Below are 15,362 nucleotides of genomic sequence, written 5' to 3'. Positions count from 1 at the left end.
GGCTGTCAGCGCGCCCCTCCTCCTCGGGTCCTAGTTGCGGCCCTGTGCAGTTCCAGCTCTGGTCCCAGCCCCTCACGTACAAAACAGGGATGAGGTCTGTTGCCCACGTGCCACCAATGAGAGGACCAAAGGACGGAGCAGAGGCTGGGGGGATGCTGCTGTCACCCACCCGGGCCTAGGCCTCCACTTACAGACTTCGCAGTGCTTAGAAACAGGCTGGTGCCCGGATGTGGGTGGAGCCGGCGGGGCGACAGGATGTGTTCCCCACTTGGAGTCAGACTTGGGCTCAGCAGCCTTCTCGCTTACGTGGGAAGGCGCTGAGCATCTTCTAGGACCCGCGCTGTCAGCTGGTGCTGAGTACGCCCAGTCTGAGAGCTGCGGCCCTGACTTGGACTTGCTTTGTTCCAGGGGAATAATCCTCCAGGCCGAGAGCAGGAAGGAGAATGAGGAGGTAACTAGTGCCCTGCCTGCTGTCTCGCCTTCCTCCCGGGCAGCGGTGATGCAGGGCTCAGGGCTTCTCTTCCCCCACAGTGGATCTGCGCCATCAACAACATCTCCAGGCAGATCTACCTGACGGAGGACCCAGAGGTAAGGAGCGGCCGTGCCCCCCTCTCCCCGTGCCCTGCCCGTCCCCACCCACTGAGCAGTGTCCCCTGGCTTCCAGGCCGTGGCCATCAGGCTGAACCAGACGGCTCTGCAGGCGGTGACTCCCATCACGAGTCTGGGGAAGAAGCAGGAAAGCTCCAGCCCCAGGTAAGCGGAGGGCAGAGGGAACCAGCCTTGGGGTCTGTCAGGGCCTTGACCACGGGCGTTGTCACCGGCCCCTCCGGCCCCGCCGAGGCTGTCTAGCTCCCAGCAGAGGCCACGTGGGCCAGGAGAGGCGAATGTTTCATGCAGGGTCCACACCACAGCTAAGTGGCGGGACCAGGATTCAAGCCTGCCTGATTCCGGCGTCCCTGGCCTTTCCCTCAGGCCACTCCTGCATCAGAGCCAGTGAGACATGAGTCCAGGGTCCCCCCAGGCAGGAGCTCTCCCCACATTTTTTGTGAGCATTGGCAGAGCACCGTAAACAAAAAATGTGTACTCTGGGATGGAACCCAGGGGCACTCTGCCACTGAGCTCCATTCCCCAGCTCGAATGCCCAGGTGATTCTCCTGCCTCAGCCTCTTTAAGTGTTGGGATAACAAGCATCCACTGCCACACCTGTAAAAGAATTTTGGTGTTTTTTTTTTTTTAATAAGAAAATCATCTTTTATGTGTCCATGTTACTGCCCAGGTGTGCTCTGCAAAGTGCTGATATTTTCATGTGCATTTACTTTTATTTTTACATATACACTTTAAATACAATGGACCCTCGAGTTATAGCCAGACTGACATACAAACAGTTTGGGTTATGCCCAGAATTTTAGTTTTAACTTATGACCAAAGTCTGGAGTTACGAACCGAATGCTGGCTGCTTGTGCTTCTAGATGGTCTCAGACACAAATTTAACCCTTAAAGAGTTCTGGAAGGAACATGACAGCATCCTCTCCTGTGTGGGGCTGAGAAATCCTGGGCCAGTGTCTCCCTGAGGACACTGAGATCTGCCTCTGCACAGGAGAGAGACTTTGAAGGCTGTGTAGAGGAGCCTGAGCCTTCATTGACCAACTTGAGTTACAACCAGCCCTCAGGAATGAATTGAGTTCGTAAAGTCAAGGGTCCACTGTATTTCTGCATTGTTCATAGTTGTTTCTTAGAATAACTCCACGATTCCATCACTTCCTGTCAGTGTTGAGTATTTAGGTCAGCTCCCCCTCGCCCACTTCATTAGCAGGGGGCGTTTCCATGCAAACAGCCGCCTCGCTGTTCCAGCCCTGCTTCCAGGTTTGTCTCGGAGTCCCAGGAGAGTCAGCCCAGGGAGTCTGCCCGAGGCTGAGGAGGTGGCAGAGGGCGTGTTAGTTTTCACGCCAGTGAAATCATGGCATCATAGGCCGCTGGCATTATGGCACCATTTGGTGTCCATGTTCAGCGGCATGGGAGGAGGGTCCCCTGCCACCTTGTGACTGGCAGGCGTCGCCGGGATCTCGGGGTCACATAGCTCCCAGGGTGGTGCCCCACCCTGGGCCCCCGAGGAGGCCAGAAGACAGGCTGGGCTCTGGCTGAGAGCCTGGCGCCCTGCTCAGGGTTAGAGCTTCAGAGGAGTGACAGCCATCACCTGGCCCAGGAAGACGGTCGTGGATGACACAGCATAAACTGAGGGCCAGTGGGGGCACAGCAGCAGGAGGACTCGGCAGAAGGTCGCCTGGGCCTGGTTGTGAGACCGAGCACGAGAACCTGGTGATAAAAACCACACGGCATCGAGGCCAGGACAGCTGAGTGCAGTCAAGTCACAGCATGCACAGTGGTGGCTGAAAAAGCACCCAGACGGGAAGCGGAAATCCAGACCCACGGCGGGGTGGCCGTGTCCCACCTGTAAGATGTAGAGACCCCGAGACTGAGGCGGACGCTTGGCGCCCTCTCCTCAGGGCGGCCTCCAAGCCCCTCAGCTCTCAAGGGGCCGAGGGTGGGCCGTGCAGCAGAAGACGCAGCTGGTCTCCTAAAAAGCCCTAACTTGCCACTGAGATTTGGCCAGAAACGGACTTTTCTCCCTTTCTAGAATAAATCGCGTTCTTAGGCAGGATGGACTTCATAGAGGGACAGAAAGCATCGGGCGGGGGTGGCGCCCAGCACCTGAGAAGGGGATGGATGTGGCCGCCAGGAGGAGACTGCCTTAGGGCCGGCCCCGGGGGCCTGCTGAGAACCAACTGTCCTCACTGGCAGCAAGTCTGCGCCTCTTCCTCTGCCTACACTGGCCTTCGCGTGTCCGCTGCTCGGCCATGTCCAGCGGTCACTGTGCTGCCAACCTGGGCTAAGGATGAACCCTCCCGTGGGAAGGCAGGCGAAAGGGAAACTCGTCCTCGGGTATGACAGGAGAGGCACTGTGAGCCAGTGGCCAGGGTGCTGGCGTGGGGAACAGAGGAGCCCGGGCCGGACCTGGCTGGGGTCACCTTTGCCGCAGTGACCAGAGGTGGCGCAAGCCTGACAGGGCGTGAAAGAGCTCAGCAGCTGTGTGCGACAACCAGCAGGGCCGGGCCAGGCCACGCTCAGGGGCAGGGGCCGTGGGGCGCAGGGAGAGGCGACCCCCACGTCTAGAGCACCTCGGGCTGGGCGAGGGCAGAGGAGAAGTCTGGATCTGGATTCAGCCTAGAGGGGCCAGGGGCCTTAGGACCGGGACTGTGAGGTGCGAGGGAAGGGCAGCCATCCGGCTCAGCCAGGAGACCAGGTGCAGGGGCTGAGGCCTGTGAACCACCCCGGCTGACATGCAGGCCCCGTGCACAGGGCCAGCGCCTGGGCAGTGGATGAGCCGGGAGTGCAGCAGGCTGAGGACGGGCCGGGCTGGGCTCCTGAGGGGCCCCAGCATCTGGAGCAGAGGCCGGCAGGGGTAGGAGCAACACCTGCGCACCTGGCGCCAGTGGAAACCCAGGGAAGAGCCGAGAATGGCCCCTGGGCGGTGACAGCAGGGTTGCCGGGGCCGGGACGTGAGTCGCAGGTGACCAGCCTCATGTCTCTCCATTCAGAGCACTCAGCGGCTCCCTAGACGAAGGGCGAGCTCAGCCCCTGCCCGAGTCGGGAGTAGGGTCTTCAGCAGGCCGGCCCGCACCGCCTCGACTGGGTCGCCCCTCTGCTGTCGTCCTCCCTCCGAGCTTCCATCCCAGCCGTCTGTAGGACAGCGGGTCTGTAGTGAGGCCACAGCAGTGAGGCTGCGGCCACCTCCTCCATCCATCCAGGTGGCTCACGGAGGCCCCCAGCGGCCAGCTTCCCTCTCTTACGGGGAGCTTAAACTGCGGCTTGCCCAAGTGTTCTCCTTGCAGAGCCGGCCTCCAAGCCTGCACACCCTGCTTCTGTGCCCCGTTTGGGGACCCTGTCACATAGCTGTCTCAGGCAGTACGTTGTTACTGACCTGTTTGAGAAACATGAGTGGATTGACGTAAAATACCCGATGCACAGAAAGATAACCGAGGGCACTGTATCGTCCACACAATGAGAGAAGCAAAGTGCTGCAGTATTCTTTGCCCTTGAAGGCGCTTCCCTGCTGGCCGGAGAGCAGAGGTGCAAGAGGTGCGAGGTTAACTGCAGCTCTGACACCGGCAGACCTGGCCGGTCACGGTGCCACCCGCGCAGCTGCGTTCAGCGGCCGGGGAGAGGGCTCAGGTCCCGGGCACACGGCGCAGGTGTCTGACCCACTGGGAAGCCGCAGCCGTCAGAGGAGGGGCCGAGTGGGTGTTGCAGCTGGCAGCGGCAGAGTTGGGCTGGAGGTGTAGCCCAGTGGAGGGGGCGTTAAAGGGGGATTTCGGGAGATCAGGGCTGGATTCTGATGAGCGCGAGGCCGGGATGTTTCTTCTTCCGGACAATGCTGTTGAGTGCCCGGAGACTGCCAGTCGTTACCGTCAGGTAATGAATGCGGCTTGGCCATGGCCTGCGTGTAAAAGCCTGTCTCCCAGGGAGAGTCACCGGGCTGGCGTGAGGCGTGACAGGTGCTGACAGCTCGAACACCAAGCAGGGAGCAGTGGGGACAGCCAAGGCTCAGCAGAGGACACACACACCAACGCTCTCTGAAGCCTGCCTCGTATTTCCATGGGTGAAAGTCACATCGACATTTAAATGTGATGTTTCCCCTCCTATGTTACACTCCAGCCAGAACCTGAAGAACCCGGAGCTAGAGAATGACAAGACTGTCCCCAGGGCAGCAGCTGAGGTTCCTGAAGCCGAAGAGCTGATCACACCCGGGACGCCAATTCAGTTTGACATCATGCTTCCTGCTACAGAATTCCTCGATCAGAACAGAGGCAGCAGGTGGGGCCCAGTCCAGGGAGGGTGCACGAGAAAGGGAAGTCGATTTGTGGGTTCGCCGCCACCGGAGACCTGCCATGCTGAGAGTCCTCCTGCTGTTCCCCCAGGCGGACCAACCCTTTCGGTGAGAGTGAGGACGACTCGTTTCCAGAGGTAGAAGGTGAGTGGCCAGCTTGGTACCCTTCCTCCTTCCCCTGCACACAAGGACAAGGGCCACTGAAGTAACAGGGGACATCGTGTGCTAAGATCTAGAGCTTGGAATGGGAATTGAAATTAGGACCCCATCTGCAGTCCCCTGCAGGTTGAATGACACAGGTGTGGCAGGGCAGCTCTGGTGCAGACTGAGGAGCTCGAGACGCCCTGCCCCACCTCACCTGCAGCCAGCACCTGCCTAGAGAAGCTGTCAGATCCAGATCTGACATCCATTCCTACAAAAGAAATTCCAGGAGCATAAAATGATCACATTAAAATGCAGACTTGGTGAAGGATAAATATTATGTTTTTCAAGTTTAGCTTTTTACAGTCTTTTTTTTTTTTTTGCGGTACCGGGGATAGAACTCAAAACCTTGTGCTTGCCAGGCAGGCACAGCACCACGGAGCTACATCCTGGCCCTGGGTTTACAGTCCTAACATGTACTGAAGAACACACCCGTGGAGCTGTCCATAATCTTCTGAGCTCCCAGCCAGCAGTTTAGTAAGAAATGTTCAGCTCCCTGACTGGAGCCAGGGTGTCCTTAGAACAAACTCTGCTTATTTAAATTTAAAAGTGTTAGTCCAGAATTTGCATCCCTTAAAAGCTTTAGGCAAAAGTTATTACTTTTTAAAGTGAAGTGAATAAGTTGCACCTCAAATCTGGCACGGTGTTTCGACCTGCCTTTATTTAACCCAGTCCACCACGGCTGTCAGCAGTCCATGAAAACACTTTTCAAACTTGTAAACGTCCATAAAAAAGGGTTAACTGTGAGTTATTCATTACACTGTATCAGTATCCTAGTGGCCCTTGTTTTTAGGGACAGAGGAAAAGGAGAGGCCCCACAGTTTAAAACAACGAGTAAATATTGTGGCTACAGAAAAAAAGTGGTTTTTGCATTTTAATAAAATGTTCTTCGTGGTCTCAGTTATGTCTTCCTGTCATTTGGTCCCGTGAGATTTAGTCATCAAGATGCCAAACTGGCAGTGCCTCACACCCGAAAGCCCATTGCTTTAGAGGCTCTCCATTACTTAGGAACTATCACTGCTCTGCAGTGCCTGACTGGAGTGAGACCCAGCATTGGGTCTTTCGCCACGAGCAAACTTTCGTGTGAGAGGACTTCACCAGTGGGCCAAAGTGCTGAGTTCCCCAGTGTGGAAGAAATGCTCTTCCGGGGTTTACCTGGCGGGCATTCACCTGGCCTCGCCAGCTAATTTCATATGGAACTAGAGGCGCCTGTGCCGGCTGCAGCAGTTCACACACACACTGGCAGGCAGGCAGCAGGAGTCGGAGCTTGGGCAACTACCAGTCTCTTGAAGCTGGGCTGAGTCCCTGGATCGGGCGCCCTCCATGTCAGAGAGCCAGGGGAGCCAGCGGCCGGGGCTGTGAATGTGGCCCTGAGCACCACCTGCTGTCTTGCAGATTCGCTTCTGCAACAGATGTTCATAGTTCGTTTTTTGGGGTCCATGGCTGTCAAGACAGACAGCACTGCAGAGGTGATATACGAAGCGATGAGACAAGTCCTGGCTGCGCGAGCGATTCACAACATCTTCCGGATGACGGAGTCCCACCTGCTGGTCACCAGCCAGGCTCTGAGGTACCTGCAGTTTCACTAAAGAGCCTCTTCAGCTCCACACAGCTCCCGTGTAAGGCGTACCACTGCCTGGGGTGCCAGCACGCGGGCCTGTAGGAGTGGGTTTAATGAAGATGCTGGTTTTTTGGTTTTTGGAAAGGACGCTCTTAAAGACCAGAACGCATACCTCAAAATTCAGTACAAGTGAATATGGGTTGAGTATCCCTTATTTGAAATGCTTGAGACCAGAAGTATTTTGGATTCTGGGGTGGGTTTTTTTTCCAGATTTTGGAATATTTGCACATATATGATACACCTTGGAGATGGATCCCAAGTCTGGACATGAAGTTCCTGTACGTTTCGCAGTCACGCACATAGCTTAAAGATAACTTATTTATAATTTCAATAATTTTGTGCATGAGGCAGTTTCATGGCGTGGAATTTCCACTTGTGGCAGGCTCTCAGCACATTTCAAATTGTGGAGTGCCTGGATTTCAAATTTCAAATCAAGGAAGCTCAACCTGTACAATGTCTGTAAAGATGCCAGTACTGTCGAGTTTCTCTCTACATCGTTATCAGACCTTGAAAGTGAAAGGTTTTGGTTTTTTACTCGAAAACCATGCTTATAAAAATTAACAACAATGATAAAAGAACATGAATCTGCCTAAAATACCTGGAGCACTAAAAGGTAGCAAAATTAAGACTTTGTGGAGAGGAGAGGGGTTTTGGGTAGTGAGGTCCAGGTGAGTGGACAGCCCTGGCCATGAAGCCGGGCTCCAGGGCATCGCGGGGTGCAGTGCCACATGTCACACAGAGAACGGAGCTGACATGCCTTCAGAGTCAAACACGTACCACGTCTCTGAGAACGTGTGACTCCCCAAAGACAAGCTGAAACATTTCTGATAATGTTTTAGTTTGATTACATCTGGAACCAGTAGAATTTTATATTGGATCAAATAATTTAAGCTGCTTCACTTTTCCTAAGGCAGCTTCTGCAAAACTTTGGATTATGAACAGGACTCCCGCTGTATTTTCATGGGACAGCACTGTTAGAGCCAGGCTTTCCGGGTTTATTCCTGGCCTCGGCATGTGTGTAACCCCAGTTCCTTCAGCTGTGAAATAACTACATCCAGACCTCCTAGCGTTGTCCTAAGCACTGAGTTTGTGTGTTTAAACACCCACAGCTGACCAGCACGCTGAAAGTCCTCAGTAAATGTTTCTTAGAAAAGGTAACTAGGGGCCCGGGCTCAGTGCATCCCTGTAACCCTGGCTACTGGAGAAGCTGAGGCAGGGGGAGTCCAAGTGCAGGGCCAGCCTAGGCAGCTTAGTGAGCCCCCGTCTCAACACAGAAAGTAAAAAGGCCGGGGACACAGTGTGCGCTTCCTGGGTTACAGCTCTCCATTCTGCCTTCAGTGCTGGTACAGTACTGCCGGAGACAAAAAGGGTAACTAGCACTTCTCTTCATTACCTTTACGCTTACTATGAACCTTATCACGAGAATTAGGTTGCTATGAATAAAACTTTACACATATTTTTAAGCTTTTCTCCAACTATACCTGGACCTTACATAGAAATTAGCTTATTGCTCTTACAATCCAAATGTTCTCTACTGTAGATGTGCCTAGACATTCCATATAAATGGGATTATAATCACTTTTTACAAACAGAAAAGATCTTTGCTTGCACCTATAGTAACTGCAATATCTACTATTATATGTCATCACTCTACACGAGAAGCAGTGTGTAGGAGAAATGCAGGGGAGTACAGGGAGGGTGTAGCTCAGTGAGAGAGCACTGGCCCAGCACGCACAAGACCCTGGCACTGAACCCCAGCACTGGAAAAAATCATGGACAGTGGTACCTCAGTCCACGAGTTTAATTCATCCCACCATTGTGGGAAAGATGGCAGCCGTTGTGTTCACCACCCGACGCCAAGTTTGCAAATTATAACAAAATTTTGCCAAACACTTGTGCTTGTGAACCAAACTGTTGGAAAACAAAAGCGTTCATAAACGGAGGTACCACTGGCATTTAAGGCAGCAATAAATTCTCTAATACAGTCCTGAGGTACCTCAGCCTTCCTGCTAGATGAAGCTTCAAATTTTATTAAAGAACACATTCTCGAATGTCTTAATTAAGCATCACTCCTCTTATGTTTACAGTAACAGAGAATGGCGTTGTCAGATCCCTTACTGTTCTCTCACCCCTACCCCATGTGTGTTTACAGTTAAATTTAGAATAAGTTGGGAGCACTTCCAGGGAATGAAATACCAGTGAAGGTTTGTGGGGAAGGAGGTAGATTCTGACCCACCCACACGACAGGAGACTGTTGGCGGTGATGATGCCGCTGCTTCAGATAGCACCACTTTCTGTGGGGTTAGCTGTTTGCTGTGTGAGCCTCCACTGTCACCACCCTGCACTTCACATGGCTTCGGCAGAGGCAGAACCCACAGGCACGGCCACGGGAACTGCCTCCCCTGACCCTCAGCCAGGCCTCTCCGTCAACCTGAGGGTGTCGGTGTGACTCCTGCTGAACTTTACAGACTCTTAAGGAAGTGTTTGCTCAACGTCTTTGACATAAGCAATCTCTTAAAATTTCAGGTTGATAGATCCTCAGACGCAGGTGTCAAGGGCCAATGTAAGTACATCTTCACTTTCCTACCTACTGCGAGCACAGCAGTGATGGCGCACCTCTTAGAGCTTTCCATGCTAATACACAGCCCACTGCAGCATGAGTGCCATAGGTTCGCCACCGCTGACCGAGGCACTTGGTAAATGGCCACATTACGTGGCTGTCACTAGAGTGGCCTCTTCCCAACTTTCCCCGGGAACAGCAGCCCTGTCTGGTTTTGACTCCCACTGGTGGTACCACTCAGTGTGTCCCTCTCGCCCCAGTTTGAACTCACCAGTGTCACCCAGTTCGCTGCTCATCAAGAGAACAGGAGACTGTTTGGCTTTGTCGTCCGCATGCCTGAGTCCACCGGAGGAGAGTCTCTGAGCGCGTACATTTTCGAAAGCAACTCAGAAGGCGAAAAGGTCTTGTTTGTGTTTCATATTTGTAACAGCTCAGTCCAGAAAGGTCCCTCTTTATCGGGGGAGAGCACTGGGGCAGGAACTATCCCCCCAGAGGTCTGGGTGGCCACCTCCGAAGCCTCCACCTCACTGAAGGGACACTGGCTGCGCTGAAATTTCCCTAGGGGAAAATCTGCACCCAGGAGAGTGGACGAGGCGGAACGTTAATGGCAGGATTGCACTGTTTGGTAGGAATACCATAAAATGTTAAGGCAGGTTAGATCTGTTCTGAAAATAGAGAATTAAAGCAAGACTTACAATAGAGAACAGCCTCAGAGCAAACCAGGCAGGAGGCACCGGGGAAGCGGGGGGAAGCACATCTGAGCCGGGCTTTGATTAGTATGAAAACGTCATGGTCACACCTGGCACTTAGAGCCCGTCGGCACTGACCCCTCTCATGGAGCACCCAGGTGCCGCTGTGAACCCCGACACGCAGTGGGTGGGTAACCTCGCTTGAGCGGGACCAGGCCCTCAGCCCCGCGCGCCTCAGTGGGCGTGGCCTCTCCATGCTCCTGGCTCACACATTTTCCCTAAGGTGTTTATCCTTTCCTGCTTTGCTAAAAACTGCTTTTCTTGTCTTTTGCAGATATGTTATGCTGTTAACTTGGGGAAAGAAATTATTGAGGTTCAGAAGGTAAGGTGGATTTTCGTGCTGGTTTAACAACTACTTCAAGGATATCTGTCCACACAGGAAGCTGCTCTCAAGCAGGAGCAGTGCTTCCCAGACAGCGGTCGGGGTGGGCTTCCTAAGCCTCCTGACCGCCAGATGTGGACGCGCAGGCTCTGGGCTCAGTGCTGATGAGTTTGCACTTACTAACCAGCATCAACGCTGCAGCTCTGCCGTGTAACCTTCTTGCTTGTGTGCTCCTGTCTGTTTCCCCTTTCAAACCACGACAGCGACACAGACAAGTCCCCAGGGCCTGGGCCTGGTCCTCTGAGGACGCACCCAGCCCGCAGCACTGACTAGTCCTGAACAGTCCTCCTGTCCTTCAGCAGCTTAGTCACCCAGCAGTTGTAGGAGAAAAAGCCTGTTAGCAGTGACGGGACAGACGCACCCCTCCTGGGCGCCTCTCACTCGGCAGGGTCTGAACGGGCGCACTAGAGCTGCATTATTTAACGTGCAGGCCAAGTGCAGTTAGTATGAGTGAGGAACTGGGCTGCTGAACTCTAACCAGAAACACGTAGGTAGTGGCCACACTCCCCGGGGATCCGGCTCGCCGGGGAGGGCAGGAAGACCAGCATACAGGAGAGGGCAAGCATGGCGGGTTCCCCCCAGCTGTCAGTGCAGGTCAGAAGCAGACCTACTTTGCTGAGGTCTTCATCTTCAGGCTTATTCTGTCAGCCGCATCACCCGCCACTCAGTGTTGCAGCACAGCAGCAGCCACGGGCGGCAGGTAAACGAGTGGCCTGTGTGTGTGCGTGACGCGTGGTAAGCCAAGCCAAATGCGTGCCAGCTCCTGCTGTGGAGCAGACTATAAGGAGGTGTCCAGAGACGAGGAGGACAAGGCTGTGTGTGAGCAGAAGGTCCCCTGTGGGAGACGGTAACAAACTGGCTCTGTAAATGTCCTGGCTGAGAGGAAAACAGCCTGGGCTCACGTTTTCGTTCAGCCTGCTCGGGCTGAAGCGCCACAGGCAAGTGAGGAGCAGCCAGGTCACAGCATTCACTGAAAGCCAAGCCCCAGGGTTCAAGTGCACCTCAAGCCTTTTCTTTTCTCTCTTCCTTTTTGTCCCTCTCAAACTCTACCTTCAGGATCCAGAAGCGCTGGCTCAACTAATGCTGTCCGTACCACTAACCAATGATGGGAAGTATGTCCTGCTAACCGACCAGGCGGAGGGCAGCCCACGTGGGAACCAAGGCGCAGAGTCGGAAGCCTGAGTCCCGGGCCTGAGGGCAGTGGCCGGCGGGGCCCCTCCTCAAGGGTTCCCACCTTCTCTGCCGCACAGGCGCACGGCCTGGTTTCAGGATGCTGACTGCGTGTGCGCCCCTCGATGCCTTCATGAGACTCGGGCGGGAGCAGGCGGCGTGGGTGGCCGCGTCCCTACGTCTACACTTGTTCTTAGGTGCTCTGTGGTGAGTGCTTCCGTAGGCCGCTTGTCAGCGCTCGTCGGAAGCTTGGAAGATGCACCTTCCGCTTTCCTCAGATGCCATCTCTCCTGTTTCCGCTGTCCTTACAAACGGCAGAGGCCTAGATTTACAATTTGATAAATACTAGATATTTCCTGTTAATATAATCTATTTTTGTATTTTACCTAATGAGCTTGAAGTGCCTGTTGTTCTGAAAGTGTACGGAAAGCCAGCTCATCCTGTCGGTCCTGCAGCGCTGCGAGCACTGCCCGTGATGTACCAGCTGGTGCAAGTCCCAGGCATCACTGATCCAAGACCAGCAGCTGAGAACCACAGGAGACGCCAGGCGTCACCCAGCAGGCACTCGCTCGGGTCCTCCCGACCTGACTGCTGTGGGGTTTGCTGGGGCCAGGCAGGGCACAGCTGCTGTTCTCCTTTCTTCTGAGCCAGACCTCCCGAGGACAGGACGGACCGGTGGGTTTTCACTCACTGGAGGCAAGGCAGGCAGGGGCTTGGTGTGGTCCATTTCCATCAGCAGTTAAGGGTAAAGCTCCTGAACTGTACATCGGTTTAACTATAACAAGCTCAACAGACTATCATTACCTGTGTAATAAATTAACCTAGCAATGATTACATTGTTTCTTTTCCTCTGTTTGTTGTGGTTATTTTCTAGAGCATCCCGGGAAGTGAACCAAAGTGAGTTCTCTAGCTTAAATGGTTAATTGCATAATGCACTTACAGCAGAGGGGTCAACTACCCCAAAACACCTTTGTTCAGTATGAGTAGAGCACTTTAAAATGATGGGATAAACAACTTTGGCAGCCCAAGCTTGGTGACCCTCGGAGGGTTGTCAGGAGACTGTGCCTATGGTGCACAGCACCAGGGAAACGTGAGCCCCCTACGCTCGTGTGACTCCACACCAGCAAGCAACCTCCAAGTCCACCAATGCTGGGCCGCCCGAAGTTCTCTCGGGCTGCAAGAGCCGCATCTCCCAGAAGCTTTTATTGAGGCTTAGACTTTTTCAGTGGAGGCAGCAGTGGGGAGCAGAATCCCGAGTCCTAAGGCACTGCTGAAACAGTGTGGGTTCAATAAGACAAAGGATGCAGTGCATGAGGAAGGCATAAAAACCAAAACTCAGTACTTAAAAACTTCATCAAAACACCGCAGAAGGAATGAAAACAATTAACTGAGAAAAGATACAAGGCAACAAGACCTGACACCCACAATATAGAAAACATTTTCCATCATTACATTTTTAAAAAGTCATTTCATAGATTTGAATTATGCTCAACCTTACATGGTAATCAGGAGGTGCGAATGAAAAGCACACTGAGATACTTACACGCACCAGACTGCGGTCAGAGCGGCATCCTGCAGCCCGCGGGGAGGGGCCTGCCCACTGCCTGGCCCTCACGTGCTGGGAGAGCGGCACTGTTCAGTGTCCACTGTGAAACCCCGAACGCCACCAACAGAACAGCTCAGTATCTGCACTCCTGTAACTGGATACTACAGATATTAAACCACAGCTGAGTCTCAGTGAATTTTTAAAATACTGAAGCAGCATCATCAAAACATACAATAAGATTCCATTTATACTGGGGCCAGGGATTTAGCTCAGTGGTTTTGCCGCCTGCTGCGCAAGCACAAGGACCCGAGTTCAATCCCCAGTACCAAAAAAAAAAAAGATTCCATTTATATTAAGTTAAATATGCAAAACATTATTTAGGAAGATGCAAAAAGGTTGTAAACTAGAGAGCAGCAAGGTACTGGTTACCAACCGAACACAGTAGTTGCCTCCCGGGGCAGGGAACTTGCACAGTTTGAATAATTTTAAGATTTGGGATCACCAAGTGATTCCCCTTTCTCCACTTACTGAACTGTGTGTCGATGCAGATAAAGCACTACGTGCCTAAAGGAGAGGCGGGCAGGGCACCTTTTCAGAGGCCAGCTCTCCTTACCAAGTTTGTTTGCAGTCTGGGTTTGGCCATCAGCTGCCCTCAGATGCCTGCATCCTCTCCACAGGCCGAGCCCCTTCATCCTTTCCGGCCTAGCACTCCAGGTTTGGAATACCGCAAAACAATGGCACATAATATAAATTCTTCTCTTCAAATTCTTGTTCCTTGTATTTTTCTCTTAGGTAATATATATGAATTTCACATAAAAATTCAAAAAATTGCAACCTTTAGCCTAAATGGGTTAATAAAGTACATCTCTTAAGAGACCCATTCAGTCTGCTTATTTTCAAACTTTCCTCCTAAAACAGCTGACACCAAACAAGTGCCTTTCTATCTAGAGAGCAGAAATAATAAGCTATATATAATAGCTGGCATTTATAGTAATATATAATTAGAATTGTTTTGTTGGGGTTTTTTTCCAGTACTGGGGATCAAACTCAGGACCTTGCATTTGCAAGGCAGGCACAGTGCCACTGAGCTACATCCCTGGCCCTTACATTAATATACGATAGCCACACGTATAATGGCTACTGTTCCTTACTACTACAGTACTGTATGCAAATTCATCCTCAAACCTCCATACTCTCTCTTGGCCCACTTGCTGCCTGCAAGCCTGTGGTGGGGCGTGGGGGGCAGGCTGGGACTTGCTCAGTTTGGGCCTAGAGGCTGTGCTGCTCACCACAGTGCGCTACGTGCCTGACCTCGGAGACGCGCAATCTCTGAATGTTTCTCGATCCGGTAAACTTTAAAGATTATCCTAGTAACTCTACTGAGGTATCTTTATGCCTGGCTACCTTTTGTACAAATTTCTGCAAAGATTAAATTCCTTAATAGTAAGTTTTATACAGACAGGTATTTCTCCAGCACTCGGGAGGCTGAGGTAGGAAGATCCTAAGTTTGAAGCCAGCCTGGGCTACACAGTGAGTTCAAGGTGAGGCTGAACTACATAGTGATACTCTTGTCTCAAAATGAAAAACTGAAAAACAAGAGATTATTTCTTGGTATAAAAGTTAACTCCCCCACCTAATCATGAGAGGGCACTACTAAAGAGTGATTCGGTACGCATGGGTCGCCCGTATGTCACACACTGTATTTACAGTCCTCAGAGATGACCCGAGAATCAGGACGTCGCTACGTGACGAAGGGCCACACTGCAGGACCTGAGGCGAGTATTCACTGGCCCAGCTTTTCGTTTTACATACTGTACTGCTTGCATGGCTTTACTTTTATGAGTATGAACTCTACCTTGGCCATCAGCATCTTGGCGTTTCCTGCATAGTCAGTCCTTAGGGCTTTGCTTAAATTCCACTTCCTCTGGATTCTCTATTTGACATCTTTGCCCAGGCTGGCCTCAAACTCACGGCAATGCTCCTGTCTCAGACTCCCAAGTGCAGAGATCACAGGTGTGCGGCACCACGCCCAGTGTATCTGACATCTCTTGACAACCCCGTAAGTTGTTCCAAACATCTAAACGCTGGTTTCAAAAGCAGGTGACATTAAAACCTGCCTAAGAAAGGAAATGCAGTTTGAAATGTCTGCCACATTGAGTCTAGAAAGACAATCATGTTAAAATTATTTAAACTGGTGAAACTATTTTTACATTTAGCAAACCCAAACAAGAAGAGTAACAAGCAGTAT

General features: G+C 52.4%; 2 protein-coding genes across 3 annotated transcripts in view; one reads left to right on the top strand and one right to left on the bottom strand.

The window, feature by feature from the left end:
- The window catches only part of Appl2 (adaptor protein, phosphotyrosine interacting with PH domain and leucine zipper 2), a 38,074-nt gene extending 25,675 nt beyond the window's left edge, over window positions 1-12,399 (top strand). For both annotated transcript variants that reach the window (XM_004844815.3, XM_013072253.3), the window contains 10 exons: window positions 409-451; window positions 532-588; window positions 665-753; window positions 4,714-4,872; window positions 4,977-5,029; window positions 6,482-6,656; window positions 9,234-9,270; window positions 9,528-9,668; window positions 10,291-10,338; window positions 11,455-12,399. In XM_004844815.3, the coding sequence (XP_004844872.1) occupies window positions 409-451; window positions 532-588; window positions 665-753; window positions 4,714-4,872; window positions 4,977-5,029; window positions 6,482-6,656; window positions 9,234-9,270; window positions 9,528-9,668; window positions 10,291-10,338; window positions 11,455-11,580 (928 nt within the window). In that variant the 3' untranslated portion in view covers window positions 11,581-12,399. The remainder of the gene's footprint in view (window positions 1-408; window positions 452-531; window positions 589-664; window positions 754-4,713; window positions 4,873-4,976; window positions 5,030-6,481; window positions 6,657-9,233; window positions 9,271-9,527; window positions 9,669-10,290; window positions 10,339-11,454) is intronic.
- The window catches only part of Washc4 (WASH complex subunit 4), an 85,203-nt gene continuing 75,187 nt past the window's right edge, over window positions 5,347-15,362 (bottom strand). The window contains exon 37 of the mRNA XM_087192751.1: window positions 5,347-15,231. Coding sequence (XP_087048877.1) covers window positions 15,221-15,231 — 11 coding nt within the window. The 3' untranslated portion in view covers window positions 5,347-15,220. The remainder of the gene's footprint in view (window positions 15,232-15,362) is intronic.

This window comes from Heterocephalus glaber, unplaced genomic scaffold (genome assembly GCF_053883595.1).
Source record: "Heterocephalus glaber isolate CG9 unplaced genomic scaffold, H.glaber_assembly_v1.0 deba00001572, whole genome shotgun sequence".
In the NCBI taxonomy this organism is placed as follows: Eukaryota; Metazoa; Chordata; class Mammalia; order Rodentia; family Bathyergidae; genus Heterocephalus; species Heterocephalus glaber.
This window is presented reverse-complemented; position numbering and strand designations above follow the sequence as displayed.